The 17749-nt window shown below is 45.3% G+C and overlaps 1 protein-coding gene across 1 annotated transcript in view; it reads left to right on the top strand.

Moving 5' to 3' along the window:
* Positions 1-17749, top strand: part of LOC8028698 (arylsulfatase B-like) — a 44685-nt gene that overhangs the window by 10439 nt on the left and 16497 nt on the right. The window contains exons 3-6 of the mRNA XM_040503003.1: positions 1509-1621; positions 5461-5571; positions 5901-6023; positions 12923-13049. Of these exons, the coding sequence (XP_040358937.1) occupies positions 1509-1621; positions 5461-5571; positions 5901-6023; positions 12923-13049 (474 nt within the window). The remainder of the gene's footprint in view (positions 1-1508; positions 1622-5460; positions 5572-5900; positions 6024-12922; positions 13050-17749) is intronic.

Raw genomic sequence — 17749 nt, 5'->3', positions numbered from 1 at the left:
GCTGACCTTCAGATATAGTTTTAGTTGGGCTATAATGCCCGAGCCCTACTAAAGCGACAGACAGAAACAAACGACAGCGGCAAGCCTTAAACCAGAGTATTTCGCGATTTGACAGGCTTTGTAGAATAAAGAAGGCTATGCTCAAACACGAGCATCGTGCACACGAGGGTACCATTTGCAGGCTTGTAAACACTCCTGCTAACTTTACGAGCACCGAACAACTCAAAGCCGTATAAACGTACCATCGCGAGCATGCTGCATGTGTCTGAGGCTTGTCGCTGTCGTTTTTTTGTTTTGTTTCTAGCTCTAGTGGGACTTGGGCCCATCATAATCTTTGAGTTGAACACGAGCCGTTACCCGAATGTTTCGCGATGCTGGTTGTCATGAACCAGAGCATTCGACTCGGCATCATGACAATCGGGTACATCATGGTGTCACGTGACTCTCAGTGCGAAGTTGTGATGTCATGTGACGTCACGGTATCAACAACGTTAATAGATATAGCGACGTCCTCAATTTGAATCGACTTAACGCGGTGGGTCACGTGACGTCACGGGGTCACGTGATGTGACAATACTTTACAGCATGTCTTGACATCATGACGTCACGTGACGATGTGACACATGCCTAATCATAGTGCCAATAAGAAAGTGCCGCGAAAACCCAGGATTTATTATACATTGCAATTCTGTATATGACGATTTGATCAATACGTAGAGGAATACACGTGCCACTTCTTTATTCCCAAATATAAAATTTGTAGTACTAACAAAAAAAAATGCCGTGAACCGTTTTGAACCGGTTACCGTTATATTTTTTTACGGTTCAGTTCCGGTTCAGTTCCAAGATGGCGGCGAAGATTTCGGTTCGGTTCAGTTCCGGTTCGGCTAAAAATAACGGTTCTGTTCCGGTTTTCGGTTCGGTTCGGTTCCGGTTCGACACCCTGGCTCGGAGCCCGCAGCTAGGCCACTTGTCGCCTGCTGGGTGGTGGACGTCTCCGGATGCTAGCGGAGACCGCCACCACAGTCATATCAAAACTTTTAGCAGACATGTTTACACATGAATGAAGAGATGGCGCTTTCAACATGCTTGAGGTGCGTATGCATATAATTCTGTAGTCATGTCTGCATCGAACACTCTGTCTTTTGCATGATGTGGGAGCAGTGTGATTTCGGACGAAGGATTTGGGCAGCGACAGATCTCGCCCGTATAGCTGGTTAATCTGATTGAACTGAAACCAATAGCGTGTGTACCGAGTGCATCATGAGACAGTTTTACCCGTGGGACTTAGACGCTGTACTCTTGTACTCAGTGCACAGCACCTCTCCGATAAATGCACCCACCCCTGCCGCTGTAGAGGTTGAGCAAGTTTAGACAACCTAACAATACGTTATATGGCTGTACCTTGAAACTCAAGTCAATAACTTCGTTTAATACAGCACATGTATTTAAAAAAATAGAAAGTATTAGTTTCTTAAACACTGGTCACTTTTGTTTGGTGCTTTCAGGGATGCAGGCTGAAGTTATTCGGAACGCTGCGCCTTGGGGCCTGCCACTGGAAACGAAGATCATGCCGCAGCATTTCAGAGATTTGGGCTACGAAGTGAACATGATTGGCAAAGTAATCTTGACTTTATAATTAGTATTCGTTTTTGGTTTTCGGGTGATCCCACACTATTAAATGCTTCCGCAGAGGCTGTAGAGAAAGAATCAAGATAATTTAAATTGTGATTAAAATTACGATTGAAATCACGCGGGGTTTCCTGTAACGAAATGAGTCCTATATTTTCGAAATAAGAATAATATAGAAATTAAAATTACAATATTTCTAGATTTTTTTTTGTCAGATGATACTTTTTATAAAAACAGACATCTGCCATTTGGTAAAATGTTTATAACCAGCAGGAAACATCGTTGCCAATGTAAGGGAACAATGAGGCCACACTCTGCGGTAAAAACGAATCGCAGCGCTGACTATTCTTTTTTATCTCCCTAGTTCGATACACAAGGTGCCCCCCCCCCCCCCCCCCAAAAAAAAAAAAAAATTACGTTTTGTTTTTTTTGTTGCTTTTTGTCAGAGCTGGCAGTAATGCAATTACTGTAATGAAATTACAGTAATTTAATTACTTGTTCCAGTAATTAGTAATGTAATTCATTACTTTTTGTAGAAGGTAATTTAGTAATGTAATGAATTACTCCAGCGACGGTAATTGTAATTAAATTACCTAATTACTTTTTCGCACCAGGCATATTTTTTGTCTCAACAATACACAAGAGCGCTTTTCTTTTTATTTCACTTTTTCTTTTTCGTCTACACCTTTCCAAAAAACGCTCTTTGGCCGCCGCTATGTTGCTGATGCTAATGCGGCTGGTGCGACTCTCGCGCCCGCTATTGGCTAGATATTTTCTGCCACTCTCTTGAACCGTGAAAACCCGCTCAGCGCGATTCTCTACCTGTTTTGCGGTTTTGCATTCGACGTTTTCTGGCCCCTCTTGAAAGTTTCCGCTTACTTTTTCTGGTGCATACTGCGTACCCTCTCTGTGTTATCTTCCACTGTGAGAAATAGGGCTGGTAAGTGCCTTCCATTCGAGCTTTTCTGCTCGACATTCTCGGGAAACGAAGGAGTGGAAGTAGGTCGAACTAAGGCCCCTGGTGGAACGGCCCTCGACGCGATTTTGCGAACAATGACAATTGTTCTCCCCCCTCCCAGAGATAATCCGCGTAGGGTCCTCAGTCATCTCCAAAAAGATTTGTCCGGGTTGCGGTGGGAAACGGATCAGTCGCGTGCGTTCCTCTGTCCATCGGTAAACATGCAACAGAGAGTTCTAGCTGTGTGCCATGAACTGTGTAAATAATGTAAATAAAGTTATCTGTAAAAGGAAGTTATCAATAGCTCCTTTATATTTAAAAGTATACAAAAGTAATGCGAAAGTAATGTCATTACTTTTAAAAGTAATTTGTAATGGTAATTAATTACATGCTGGCTGTGGTAATTTGTAATGTAATTTAATTACATTTCAGCAATTTTCAGCAAAGTAATTAGTAATGTAATTTAATTACAAAATATGAGTAATTTGGCCAGCTCTGCTTTTTGTAACCCCGAAAATGAACTACGCATCGGTGAACAGTCATTCTTCGCCCAAAGGTATTGCTAGAGGTCCAAACCGGATGCCGAAGTTCTAGCCCAAACCAATATTTCATTAAAAATTTAAATAAGATGTTTGTTTGTTTTTAATTGTAATGCAAATAGGGCCCACTTTCACACATTATCCGTTTCTGTCGTCATAGAGATCCATTCTGTTGGAGAGCTGCGTCGTTGCCATTTTCCCATTGAACCGTTCAGAAAATCATTTATAATTTTTAAAAAAGTAATCGATTCCGGCTGAAACTTTGGCACCTGGTTCGGACCTATCGCGCTACCTTTGGACGAAGAGTGAGCGTTCTGCGATGCGTAGCTTCTTTTTTCGATAAAAAAAAAACCTCGTAATGTGTTGTTGCTGGCTTTTTTTTTTTTTTTTTTTTTTTTTTGGGGGGGGGGGTACACTTTTTATTTCGAAATAAAAATTAAATTCTACGGAAAGAACGCTGAACAGAAAGCAGCGCTGGAACTCCCCCTATTAAACTCTCCATTTACAATGCTGTCGGTCGTTAGAACTTATCGGAGCGGCTCCTGATGTTGACACCTTCTACATTCTGATTTGTTATTTGTTGTTCTTAGCCGCTATTTCTCTATTCTCATCGGTTGTGGAACTATAGTAAGACGCTCCTGACCCGCGCGCGCCGTGCATTTCTTAAGTCATCGGTGACTATTTAAGTTGACGGTTTCTAGAATGTGCGGCACTTACAGCATGGTGGCTGTTATAATATTCGACTCCACGGAATCGGGTATTGGCCCTTTTTCGAACTTTATTATCTGGTAGCATTTCAGAATAGGATGAAAATTTTTGGTTGTGTGGGAAAACTTGTACAGTGTCGTTTATCCCCGCGCTAGTAAGAACCAAAGCTGTCTGCAAAGTTTCTCAATACTTAGCTCAAGTGACTAATATCTCGATTTGTTAATCTGTAAAGGATTTTTTTTTTCAGCCATTTGAAGCACGGACAAGGCTGTTCCTTAACATTTAGAACAAGAAGATGGTTAACAACCTTCAAAAACAAATGTACAGAATGATTGATGTTTATACTCGAGTGATTATAAGCAATTAAGGCTTGGACACCGCCAAGGTCGCGATCGTGGGCAACGTAACATTCCTCTGACGTCATCGGGCGGAATCGGAAGAACAACTTTTTAGGATGCGGTAAACACACCGGTCAAAGACACGTTTTAAACAGCGTAGAAATATCCTTTAAAAAAATTTAACGAAAGTAACAGCATAGGCATCTTCGAATTTGTGCGTTAGTCCCGTGTTTATTATTCCCACAGGTTCGGTGTTTTTCGGTGTTCATTTTTGGCGTCGCACAAAAGATATGGGCTTTTATGGCCGCCTATTTTCAAGAAAATAGGACATGAGAAGGGGATTCCACAAACTCGAGGGCACATGCACGCGACCCGAATGCTTGGCAAACGTTCCGGTACCCAAAGGAAATGAAGCGAGCGGCCTGCTTTCCAAGCTCAAAGCAGCCTCCCGGGCAGTTTGTTCAGTGGCGCTCCATTCAAGGTCAAAAGAAAAAGGAAATTGTAGATAAAGGTCTCCTTCCAACAAAACTTGCACTTTTAACATTCAAGAACAGCTCTGATTCAGGGTTTTTCGGTGTTCCCCGATTTTTATAAAACCATCGGGGTTTATCGGTATTTACCGAAGACAATAAACTCTAGTTATAGGTTCGTCGCGTGACCACTGTCTGTTCAATTTAACAAGATGTAAGCCCAATAAAACTTAACGGATTTGCTTCTTCTCTCTGTTGTTTTTGCGTTATGTTGATATTTTTCTACATAGCCAGGGCTCTAACGAACCGCGTATTCTGAGTTGAGGAGCAATTCACTGCGCTTATGCAAGCTTGGAAAGCGCAAAAGCGTGGACACTTAAAAGAGAGAGTATAGTAAAGAGAGAGTGAAACGTGTAAAATTGGAATTGAACAAGAATAACAAAACATAAACACTAATACGAATAACCACGTAGTCGCCGATGCCAGCCTCCATATTACAGTTTTCACTTGACCAAACCGCTTTTCCAGTTTCGATATTTCAGTAATCTCCGACATTCATTTGCGTCCACGCGCTCTAATAGACGTACAGGCTTTAAATACATTAAACTTATTGGCTAGTTTAATCGTTGATATTTTAAGCATCGTTTTGTTTGTATCACCATCTAATCTGGGTTTAACACGAGAATTTGTCTAGAAATGTAGTATTAGAAAGAGCCATTATGAACAAAGCCATTTAAATAAAAGGTACTAAAGCTGTTATCGTAAATAATCGGACGGAAAAAGGACAGTGAAAAATACCGCTCTATTCTTTCCAGTGGCACCTGGGATTCTTTCAAACTGCATATACGCCCCCCGAAAGAGGGTTCGACAGCTTCTTTGGTTTTTATACGGGCGAAAATGATTATTACAACCACACCGCCGGAACTGTAAGTAAATAAAAAAATCAAAACGTGCGTATAAAGTTGAGCGAACTTAATATCTATACTCGAACTATAACAAAGCTTACCACTTGAATGGATTCTCTTGAAGGTCTCAAATTTGCAGCCGACGTAATGCTAATAAACTGCGAGTATGCAAGATTTAAAAATTATGTATCAGCGAAATGTTAGCGCATCGGAGGTATCCCCCCCCCCCCCTCTTTTAACGCGCGCTTTTATTGTAACTCTTAGCAGCTTCCACTTCTTTTGGTTTGCTTGAGCGAGTTGACAAGGAGAATATGTCGCGACTTCGTGAGACATTTTGAGGCTGTTTTCAGGACCACATTGGACTCGACTTCAGAGACAACGCAACGCCGGTGTTCAATGAGACCGGGCACTACAGTACCGACCTTTTCACTGACAGATTTGCCACTCTCGTTGAAAGCCGAGACAAATCAAAGGTATTCCTTATTGTTACATTAAAGGGGTCCAAATGGACACTGTTACAAGCGTACCGAATGTATCGTGGAAGCATTTTCATAATTCCTAACAATAGGGTGGTTCAGATATTACTACTCTCTCTCTTCTACTCTCTCTGTTCGGGAACAAAAAGACAGCCACGGCAGCTGTCAGGGATTGCCAACTAATTAACCAAATGTTACTAATTACATATAAACTTAAGGTTTTAATTAGAGAATCGCTTAGCAGCATCGGAAACACCTAAATATGTCAAAATTTAAGATTTAAAACACGTGTGAAGCGTGTCATAAGCTAACATTTTATCTCGTGTGGCAGTCATGCTTGCATAGGAAAATCGCGTATGATATTCATTTCACCGCTGCATTTTCACATCGCCAGCCATGTGTGCCTGTTGCACGAGCGTTGTTTACCGTTATTTGCGCGTGATCGTTCTAGTTACTTATAAATATGACTGATTTGGGAGATTTCGATGGTGGTCCGCAAGTTCCTAATTGAAACCATATATTTGGTCTTTTTAAGTAAAAAAGTTGATTAGTACATCTTTCTTAATCATTTATCTAATTAGTATTTTTGGAATCCCTGATGTCCGCCGTGACTGGGGCTGTTTGTTCTTGAAATTAGTACATTTTTTTCTCAATCTATTCGTCGTAATTTTTTTAAAGCTTCGCCAAAACACTAGTTAAGCTACTCAAAGTGTACTTGACACACCAATCACTGTTCATTGTTTGGTTATTTTTACCCAGCTGAAGCTCGGGTGGATTCGTTCCTCAATGGTCTTGCTCTCTCATGGGCCAAATGGGTCTAGAAATCCGCAAGAGAGAACAACAGTTTAGCGGAGGATACAGTCGATTATTTCACAACCTCGAGGAAGTCAGCTATTGGGACTAAAACGGAAATTCAGAGAACATCCCGAAAGCCCTAGTCCGATAGTATATTGACACGCGCGACGGCGAGCAAGCACGTGCGTGGCGGAGTGATTATCGTGCTTGACTGTCGCACGGAAGGTGTAGGTTCGATTCTAGTCAGCGGACTGCGTTTTAATTTATTCTTTCAACTTCGCCTTCTCGTAAGGTCGAGAAAATTCTCGTCTGATCAAGTTCCGAATGTTCTACGCACCGAAAGATCTACGCCGAATGATCCAGAAACCTACGAGGTTACATAAGGGACTCCGCAAGGCGAGCGGAGTCAGTCTCGCCCCAGCGTTCGACTCTGCTCTTACGCCGACTTCGACGCCCGCGACGCTCTGCTGTTATCGTCTGTTTCCTTTTATTTTTGGGCACAAGTTTGCCCCATTAAACGTTTAGTTTCTTCAGTAATCACCACCTCATCTATTGTCATTCGTGACAATATCGAGAAAACCTCGGATTGTGTTTGTTAATCTCCGTCCCTTCATTCTCCAATAAACCCAAGATGCACTCGTCAGATTACGCCTTGTACTTACATCTTTTAACGCAAAAATGGCCGAGCTATCAACACAGGCTTCGCGGTATAACAAGCAAACGACAAATCCCACACGAGCGCATGACAACCCCCTCTTGTATACTATGACAATGAACAATCTGGAGCGTCTGTTCTTCTCCGCAGGGCACTGGGACGAGCCTATGGCAGGCTGCAATCTACGAGGGAGCTCGACGAATGACGGGGCAAATAATGGGTTGAAACAATTAAAAAAATACTGTTTTCGGTGTGGTGACGTTTCACCGTGCTAATCACTGCGGAACTTCTGTTTCTTTTTGGAGGGAGAGCGGGGGGCTGGGGGGGGGGGGGGGGGGGGCTTAACATTTTGATTAGCCCCGTCCTTCGCCCAGCGCACTTCGTAAATTGCAGCGATTGGCTCACGTGCTTTGCGGGAGAGAAGCAATTTCTTAGAGTGAACCCTTGTTTTACCGGCAATTAGATATCCGACAGAAGAAACTCCTTTTAAGGATCGACGAATGAGCTTGAGATCCCGGTTGTACCTTTGTCCCTCGGCGTGCGTTGGTTCGTCGATTGAATTGGTATTTTTTTCCGCACAGTCATTGAAGCTATAATACTCTTACCGATCTTACCATTTGCTTAAGCTAATAAAAAAGGACCAATAGTGCACCGCAGTGTAGCAGGTAGTCAGGGACCTCTGCGTGTGAACGGATTGTGCCCACTGCGTGATGAAGCCCAAGAAACGCATTACCTCCAAAACTGGGACTAAGTAGTTACGTTGAACACCAAGCATGTGACACTCACTGTCCCTAAGCAAATCACGTTCTGAACGCCAATCTTTTTGAACTTCAAACATTGTTTAGAAGTTAAAATTCTAAGGATCAATAAATTTTCTCTTTCTTTTTTTCTTTTTCGTAAAGCATGTAACGAAGCCAATCGCTATGGTTATGGTTAAGGTCGGTGAATGGAGATGCTAAAAATATAAACCTAAAATCCTTGTCCGGGCTGTGACATCGAGCATGAAGAAAGCACGTGAAACGTCATTGTTAGTGTAGCAGGGCAGACTGTTCCTTTAGAAAAAAAATATATATTTTCAGTAAAGCCATAGGTTGCAGCAATGGTGGCTAGTATACATCCAGAAGCTCTGGGGGTAGCATGAATACTTGAATAATAGCCTCACTGTTGCACAGTAATCAACTAAACGGATTGGGCCAGGAATTTCTGCGTCATCTACAGGTAAAAGACGCTCCCCTCGGTGTCGCGAGTCCCACTGGCTCAAAGCTGATACGAGCACTTAGTAGTGGCTGTTCGCGCTCAGGCGCGCAACCCCCCGTTAATCGGTGCAGGCCATGAATTGGCAGAGTAACGAAGTTTATTTTTTCTCAGCGTGACGCTGTCGTAATGGCGTGAATGAGTTTATCTTGCTTTCAATATATAAAATAATAGAAGTGAGGTCTTCATTTTCTTTTATTCAGGATAAATGAACCTTATGAGTTAATGCGCTATGCCTCTTCCAGTTATAGTTATGCATATATCAATGCAGTTAGTTTTATTTGTTTGTTTATTGTATTATTTTTTACCGAGCGTCTGTCAGTCATTAGAAAGCGCATGCTGTGTCAGTATATTATATTTGACATACACAATGCTGCGCCTATCACAAATAAATATAAGTAATGTGCTTGATTTTTTATCAGCTCCTTACACTAATATTTGAAGAATTCTCTATTGGCTTCACAATTAGCATTCATGCGACCTGGAAGGGATTCGAAACAATTCAACGTCAACTCTGGACATTGTCTCAGCCTGTTCCATTTTTCCTCCACAGCCTCCCATAGATGGTCAGCTGTGACAGAGTGAAGTCCTCGCCGCGATAGCTGGTTCTTTATTTTTCCGAGATGTTCTAGGTGGGGTGTATGTCAGCCCCTCATAGGGGCCATTACATAACCGTCACTCCGCATTTCTATAAAAGGTCTCGCACACAATTCGATTGATGAACAGGACAAAGGTCATGTTGAAGAGGAAAGCATAAGTCGGCAAATGGTCCATTAAATAAGGCATTAATTAGCTCATGTTCAATGACGTTGCAATATGTTTCGCAGTTAAGCCTCGGGATTCTGGGGGACATCCGCTCAAGATGTCCCCCAGAAGTTAACGGTTTGTCACCCACCCCTTCCCCCGCACTGCCTGCCTGCCTGCAATATCAAAATCACAAATTATATTCGGCCAGTTCAAGATATTCGTGTCGCTCAAAAGTAACACACCGTGCCCCTCGTGCTCTCCAAACTTGCCGTCCTTGGTGCCAGTCAGTTGAAAAAGAGGGCCCGTTGCTGAAAACAACGGTTTGCCAGTCTTCAATCGTCCATGATCTGTGCTGCAAGGCAAACCGCAAGCGGAGGTCTTTGTGCGCGGAGATAAAATTGGCTTCTGGCACGCAGCATCGCTCCCAATACCCGCTTCTTCAAGACCGCGTAGCACAAGTTGGTAAGCAACATTCAGATCAGGTTCCCCTCGAATGTCATGGCCATCATAAAGGGCTCGTCGACTGCAGCCGCGACGGTCAAGCGATCTTCCTCTTCGGTAGTGGACTTTGGTCGGACATCATGAGGAGCGTCATGAATGTGGCCGTTGTCGTCCCAAAACGCCGCAAAAATGGTGGTCACTACGGTTGGGGTCCCACCCATTGTTCGGCCAACTTCTAGTTGGGGCATTCCCGCAAGGCATGGGGCCACAATTCACCAGCGTTCGTAAATAGGCACTGGCGACGGCATCTTCATGAATGGCTACTGTTGGCAGTGGGCTGACAATTTACAAAAAAAATGTTCAGTAATATAACACTGTGTTTCTTACTTTTAGAGCGCAGCTCTTAGGGGCCCATTTCCGGCTTAAGCGGCGTCGCTGTCGGCGTAACCGCAAGGTCACGTGATCCCCCCAAGGTCACGTGCCCCCCCCCCCCCCCCGAGGTCACGTGACCCCAGGCCCCGTGACCCCCGAGGTCACCTGACCCCCGAGGTTGCGTGACCCTCCAAAGTCACGTGACCCCCGAGGTCACGTGACCCTCAGGTCGCGTGACCTTTCTGGTCACGTGACCCACCAGTTTCACGTGACCCTGGGGTGAGGGTCATGTGACCCCTCACCCCAGGGTCACGTGACGCCCCCCCTCGGAGGATATTGAAGAAGGAGGGCAGGAAGAGGAGAAGGAGAGGGAGGAGGAGCCTACCCTCTTCTCAATAACCTTCCCTTTTCCTCCCCCCTCAGTACCCTCCCGTCCTCCTCCTCAAGAGCTGCGCTCCAATTCGGCGTTACAGGGAGTTGTAAACGGCTTTCACTTTTTTAACTAAACAAAAAAAACTTGCTTTCTTGTTGCTTTTCTTTCATACTTGAGATACGATAAGAGTATGCACAGGGTAAACAGACGGCGATAAAACCACACGGTGATTAAATAATAAAAAAAGGCTATCATCCCAAGCGGCACGAAGTTTGGCCAGGCATTGGCCAGTGGCTGGCGATGGTCTTTTGGCCAATGGCCAAAGAGTAGCCATTCATTGGCCAACGTTTAGCCGATGGCTGGCGGCCAGCGGCCATTGGCCAGAGAAAGGCCAGTCATCGGCGAATGAGTGGCCACTGTCCGGCCACTGGCCAAAGGACAATATCCAGTCATTGGCCAATGATTGGACAAATCTGTGCTACTTGGGATTCTACAAAGGTTACCCATCGGGGCTTGTGCACTGCGTGGGAACGGACGATGACCGCTAGTATCAGCATTGCGCATGTGCGACTCGCAACACTAGGGAGAGCGACATTTATGGGTCAACGGCGCAGCAAGTTCGGAAGGCTAAGGGCTCCGCTGGCCCATTTCGTTTCGTTTAGCACTGTACGTATTTCTACGTATGTAAATAAATATGCGGTCAACTGGCTCTGACTTCAGTTACCCGGGACGCTTGTAGACAGAGCAATTGTTGCTTTTCCAAAAGTTACAAAACACTGGGTAGTACGCTCTTTCACATTGATACCATAGCGGCAGAGTACGTCTTCCTTTTTTGGATTATAACCAGGGTTCGGAGTTTTCGGTTTAAACCGATAAAAACCGATAAACGTACGCCGAATTCATTTTCGGAAATTCGGTTTTAACCGGAAAAGGTCAGTTTTTAAGTTCGGCAGTTTCGATTTAAACCGATAAAAACCGATAAAATTTCGTCGAATCCATTTTTTTAATTCAGTTTTAACCGGAAAAGGTCACTTTGACCGTCCAGTCGTACCGCAGAGCCGTGGCGAGCGTGTTTTCAAACTCGTTGTGAGGAAGACTGACTGGATGCAAGCTCTGCATGTTGTGTCGTGCTTCAAAACGTCGCACCGTGTCTCTTTCGGCGATTTTGGCTCAGGCAGCGCGTCATCTCCTCAGCCTGCCAGCGTCCAGTGTTAGCGTTTAGAGGATGTTCTCGAAGCTCAGGGTCATATATTAACAGGAAAGAAATAGTGTGGATCAAGAAGGAGAACCTGGGAAAGTACATGTTTGTGTGTACTATAATGAGATCACGTATTCCTGATGTACAGAAGGTGAGGTTCCATGTTTTTGGGGCATAGGCTTCATATCTGACTTGTTTGTACTTCTGCGTTTTTTTCTTGTTTCTTTTACAGTTCCACACATTTGCCAAATGAAGTGTCCATTTCTTTTTCAATGTATCTGTGCCGTTATTCTTTGAGTGATCACAAATATCAGAGCTACGTACAAGGATAATCTGATCCGGTGTCCGTTGGTGTTTATTTTATATTCACCGAAAAAAGCCGATAAATTTTTCGCGGGCATAAATATACGCCGAAAAAAACGAAAATTGAATTTTAAAATAAACACCGAAAAAAGTACGCCGAATTTTGAAAAAAATAGAAACCGAAAACGCAGAACCCTAATTATAACGAAGGTCATTAAACAAAAAAGCGAGATATGTCCTTACTTAGTGTGTGACAAGTTAATTAGAGAAGACTTTGAGAAAGTATTTCTCTAGTTTTATATACTCTCTTTAAATGTCGGACTTAGTGTGTCCTACTCTAGCGGTTGCGCCCTGAGAAATCTGGAGCATCTACGTTTCAAAGCGCTTGGAAGAGACAAACGCTGCAATCCACGGAGAAAATTCGTCGAATGACTAGGGTGACATTATGTTAGGCGTAAAAAGTGTCTAGGGTGTGACAGAGAGCATGGTGGAGCCTCGCTCAATGGCACAGCGCAGGCTGTTTAAAATATGTCTAACCATAAGTTCAGCTTCGTAATTCGCCATGCTTGCTCCATAAGCTGTAGCGATTTCCTTTTTCAGGTGCTTTCCAGAAAACTAGAAGCTCCAGATTTGTTAGAGTGAGGTGTTATTCAGTCTACAAGGGCTACCTGACGAGGGATACCTGTCGTTTTCAGAAAATGGCAATTGAGGGTATAGAGGAGTTGCTAATATGTTTTCTGCTCGATCTGCATTTGCAGCCCTTCTTCTGCTACTTCAGTTATCAGGCAGTGCATGCTGCATTGATGAAGGATCCTTTCCAAGCTCCTGAACGCAACGTACTGAAGTTTCCTTATATAGGAGAGACAAACAGGACAGTTTATGCTGGTGAGACAATAGCAAACGCATTCGCTTTGGCTTGACTTCAGGCTTGATTCTTTAATTCAAACCAAGAACCTTTACACAATTTACTGACGGACTCTAATATAATTGAATATTATTTGTCTTGTTACTAACGTCGCTCTTAAAGTTTCTGGGTTTGAAGTGTGGTTGTTAGCCGATTTATTTTAAACAAAGTCCTCAGTTTCATTTTTACATCCCGATGATCGGTCTAAATCAGAGGAGTAAAATATCGTAAAAACCGCTTATTCGCATACATTAAATTGTTTTGTAAGACTGTTAAACCTATATATTAAAGGCCGACCTACAAAATCATTTTCTGCAAGACAGACAAATCATTCTCGCCACCCTTTCAATGTCCTCCTTCTTTCTGGTACCTTGACGGTGGGGGGACGTTTTTTGTTGCAAGATTTTGGGGCTGGATCAGCCGGGAGCTTATCCTGGCTTATGTAGCCCCAAGATGCAGCAACACAAAAAGTCCCCCTGCCGTCAACATTGCAGTGGGAGACTAAAAAATGGGAATGTGGCGAGGAGAGTTTTTCGACCTAGCGGAAAACCTTTTTTTGGAGGTCGGGCTTGAAGTTGACGCAGCCACGCTTTCAGCACTCAATGCGTGCATGCTCCACCGCGATCCCGTGGGAGCCATAATCATTATTCACAATTTAAACGGTATTTATATCAGCATATCTGCGAGTACTTGTAGTGGCTCAAAGCCACACAGCTCGCCGCTCACGAGAACGACCATGTGCACTTCTTCATTGGAGACGATTGATTTTCATTCCCAGTAGGGGAGACAAAAAAGGAGATCGACGAGGAAGAAGAATAAAGCCAGTTGAGACCTGGTACGCAAGCTTTCAGGTAGTTCTTTCTCGGACCTCGCTCGCCACCTCAACATACTGTTGCCTTGTATAATGTTTCCACCTGTTGGTTCTATGGCTCCCGGGAACTAGAACTGAAGTAAGAATCTGTAAAAAGAATCCGTCATCTTCACTTCCTTTCAGTGCACGCCTTGAGACAATAGGGAGTTTTCGTAGATTTTTTTCGCCGTCCCGCAACGCTCTCCATAACCCGCTACGATACCCAGAACTCTGCAGGCAAGGCATTCGGCGCGCAGGTACAGTAGCGGCTTCTTCGTTGCGGAGGTCTTAGTGGAGGTTGAAACATGGTCTGCGAAAACTCTCTATTAGGGAGTTTTCGTAGATCGTTTACCCACCTCCGCTACGCTCGCTCTGCGCAGCGAAGAAGCCGTTACTGCGCATGCGCAGCGCTTGCCTTGCCTGCTGAGTCCCAGATATCGTAGCGGATTGCGACGAACGTTGCGGGACAGCGGAAACGATCTACGAAAACCCCATAATTACCTCGTCCGAAAGCGATGGGAAGAAAGGGGAGGGAGAAGCAATGCATGTGCCTACCTCTAGAGGCACGAGCCGGCCACGGCCCGTTAATTCTAATGGCGCATTCCCACTGGCGGTTGAGCTCCGTTTGCGAAGCGATTGCGGATGCGGTTCGCGAGCGACCCCGTTCAGACAGATCGAGACGCGGTTGGCGGTTTCACAACCCTGTTTTACAATTCCAAATCCAGTTTACTAGATGATCCAAAGCCAAAATTTAGCTTTTTTAGCGATCTGAAGAGTTTTCCTCAGGCTGTTCGCACGCATGACGAGTTCAGGTAGCGAAAAAAGAGACATGAACCCGCAAAACCCGTCTGCTATTCTCTCGACTTTGCCCACGAGCAAAGCCCTTGCTGAAACGGAAGAGGATGCCCCGAACCCTTTCTTCGAAGTGGACCCTTCCAGCATGAAAATCTATGAATGGTCTGCGTGGCTTCTCATGGTCGTTCTAACGGTTCTGTGAAACACACTAGACTTTATCGGGAGGCCCTCGCAGAAATCATCCGATGACGGTAGTGCGTATGTGTGCTTCGTTCGTCGGTACTCCGCATCGGTGACGCGAGTGTGTAAACCTGCTGTGCCGCTGTGTTTATTGGTCCATCGTGTAGACGCAGTAGGAAGCGAATATAGCTTTGATCGAGGCTCACTGAGCGCAAATGATGCCCACATATTGCCGCACCATTCGGAGGCGATAGAAGTCTATCGAGCTAACTTTATCGAACGATCTCGCTTTGAGAACTCGGCGGTGCAAGTTGCCCACCAAGCGGCTCAGTCGCGCGCTTAACAACGTAGTAAGCCGAGCCGATCCGAAATGTGTGCCATATGCGACGGACAGCAGACTACAGTGGGCTCGTGCGCATTGCTTTCTTTGACTTACTTTTGCTAGCACCATCTGCGTGTATACCACGTGATATTTACAAATCCAAGGCCCACCAGCGTGTGATCGTGGCTTCAGAAACGAAGCGTTGAATCGCGGCTTCCGAACCTGTCTTCGGGCGGCAGAAGCGAACACCACACTCCGAAGATCGCGCCTTAGCTTTGGGAGCGGGGGTGGGCGAGTTGGTGACGATGTCCTTCTCAATGTGCGCTGCTCTGAAAGCAAGGTAGTCTGGTTTTCCCAGCGCGCTATTAGGAGGGGTGCCCTGAAATCAGTCGTCGTGAGAACCCGCGGCCCTAGAAAAAAGGAAGGGATCGGTGGCAACGGTCGTCGGTCGGATGGAATGTCTTCGTTCCCGTTGGCTGTTGGCGCTTGCTCGTTTGTAAGAGAAGTAGTCGTATCGCAGGACGATAGGCAACGGCTGCCTCTGTCGGTGCGTTAGCGATCCAGGTGAGTAGGGATGAAGGCGCGTTTTGAGCGAAGTATGTAAATTGCTGCGGCGGCTTTCTTTGGCGGGTTCTTCGGGAATCTGGGAGGCATGGGGGCATTTCCGAGCACTGGTTGGCGCACACGGATGGCCCTCCTCACCAGGGATCTTTCGTCCGAGAACGCAGCCACGCTGGAGGTCGAGCAAACGTCGTCACCCTGGACCTAAGCCGCTAGGTGATCCGCCTCCTCATTCCCTCCAGTGCCGCAGTAGGCCAGCAGACACTCGAAGGCCAGTTTCCATTCACGGCGCTGCAACATGATCGCTGCGTTCGCCAGCTTTCTGGCGAGTGATGGTTCACTCTTCAGGTTGGCGAGGTGGGTCAGTGCCGCCTTCAAGTCGCTCAAGATTACCAAGTGCTCGGGGAGACTCTGCTTCAGTCAAAGACAGTGCCCAGTGAAGCGCCGCCAGCTCGGCGGTCACCGAGGATACAAAAAAGAGGCACTCCGCTGCTTGTGCTCCGAAGTCTGTCGACAGGGCTGCGACTGTGGCTGTGCGTGCATCGGGGTCGACGGACACTTCCGTGTAGTATCGCGCCCATTGCCTGAAGTGTTTTCTGTATTTCGGGTCCTCGTTGCCCGCGTCGAGTTCCAATCTGAGGAGCGATGCATCTGCTCGCGGTTTTATTAGTTGAACTACAGGACGTCTAATGAATTTACCCAGCGGCATTTTGAGTACCTCGAAATATATTTTTGCGGCAAACAACTCGATTGTCCCTTTTTGGTCTGATCACTCTTGTGTGGAGCTGCTTGCGCGGGGTCTCAGTAAACGCTATACACACATTTTTCGGCGGTCGCGGCTTTCCAGAAAACTGCATTTCTAAGGCACGTTGGATAAGGGGTTAGTAGGCTGAAGGGTCAGAGTTTAAAGTGATAAATTCTGAAGAGCTAAAGTCCGAAGCCTGAAGGGCTAAAGTGTGAAGTATTGAAGGTCTAGTTGGGTCCGATAATGCATCAGGGTTGAAATGTCTGAAAGGCATTTTTTTCAAAAGGAAGCTGCTGCATGTACAAACTTTTTACTACCTATCGCGCGTTTGAGGTAGTAAATATTTAGTGAGAGGTAGTAGTAGCGTTCAGAAAAACGTAGAGATACTGCAGTTGCTAGCTTTTTACTACCTTTTTTAAGAGTGTACGTGATATAAGAAATTGTTATTGTACATAAACACGCAGTTATATTTAGACCGGTTCTAAGTCACCGGCTGTTGGGGGCCCCCATGCGTATGCGTTTGATGTACACCTTTCGGAGTTTTTGTTTCTGACGGAATGACATCAATATGGCCAACATCTGGTTGGTGGGTATTTGTGGCGTCCGCCACAAATACCCACCCACCAACCAGAAATCACGATTGACTCGATACAGCATGCCAAGTGGACGCTGTGGAATGCGGTACTGGAGGATCATACAGATAATATAGTGACAGTAATCTTGTGAAACCCAAGACGTTGTTATTCCCAAACATCTTATTATCACTCCGCGGGCAATGAGAAAGCGACCTCGTTCGATAAGAACTTCAAAAAATGAATCACAAAGCACGAATCGTAATCATAAGGGTTCACGTCCTGCGTTCCTTAAGCTGAAGTGGCTCTGGGGGAGGAGATCAGACCGTGGCGCCCCAAGAGGTTAAATTGAGAACTACATGGATGTGGAAAACGAGTACAATGACTGGGCGCTCGGCTGACTTAACCGAACGCGGCGTCAGCGTTCGGCTGGAGTTCGTGTTCTCCGGTAAAGAGGAGGAAGGGCTCTTTTTCTACCACTCCTGCCTGCATGAACAATGCAGCATGCACGGTGCCCAACTCAGCACAAAAACAGAAGTGGATCAAGCTCGCATTCTCTGATGACTGCTTTCGGGAGGGATCCGGCACACAGCGTCACTTCGTTTGATGTTAATATTTTTACATTACACTGTCTGACATGGACATGCACACAAAGC

Source organism: Ixodes scapularis, unplaced genomic scaffold, assembly GCF_016920785.2.
Source record: "Ixodes scapularis isolate PalLabHiFi unplaced genomic scaffold, ASM1692078v2 PGA_scaffold0__279_contigs__length_252992795, whole genome shotgun sequence".
Taxonomy (NCBI): domain Eukaryota; kingdom Metazoa; phylum Arthropoda; class Arachnida; order Ixodida; family Ixodidae; genus Ixodes; species Ixodes scapularis.
Note: the sequence above shows the minus strand (reverse complement) of the source record. Positions and strands in the feature narration are given on the sequence as shown.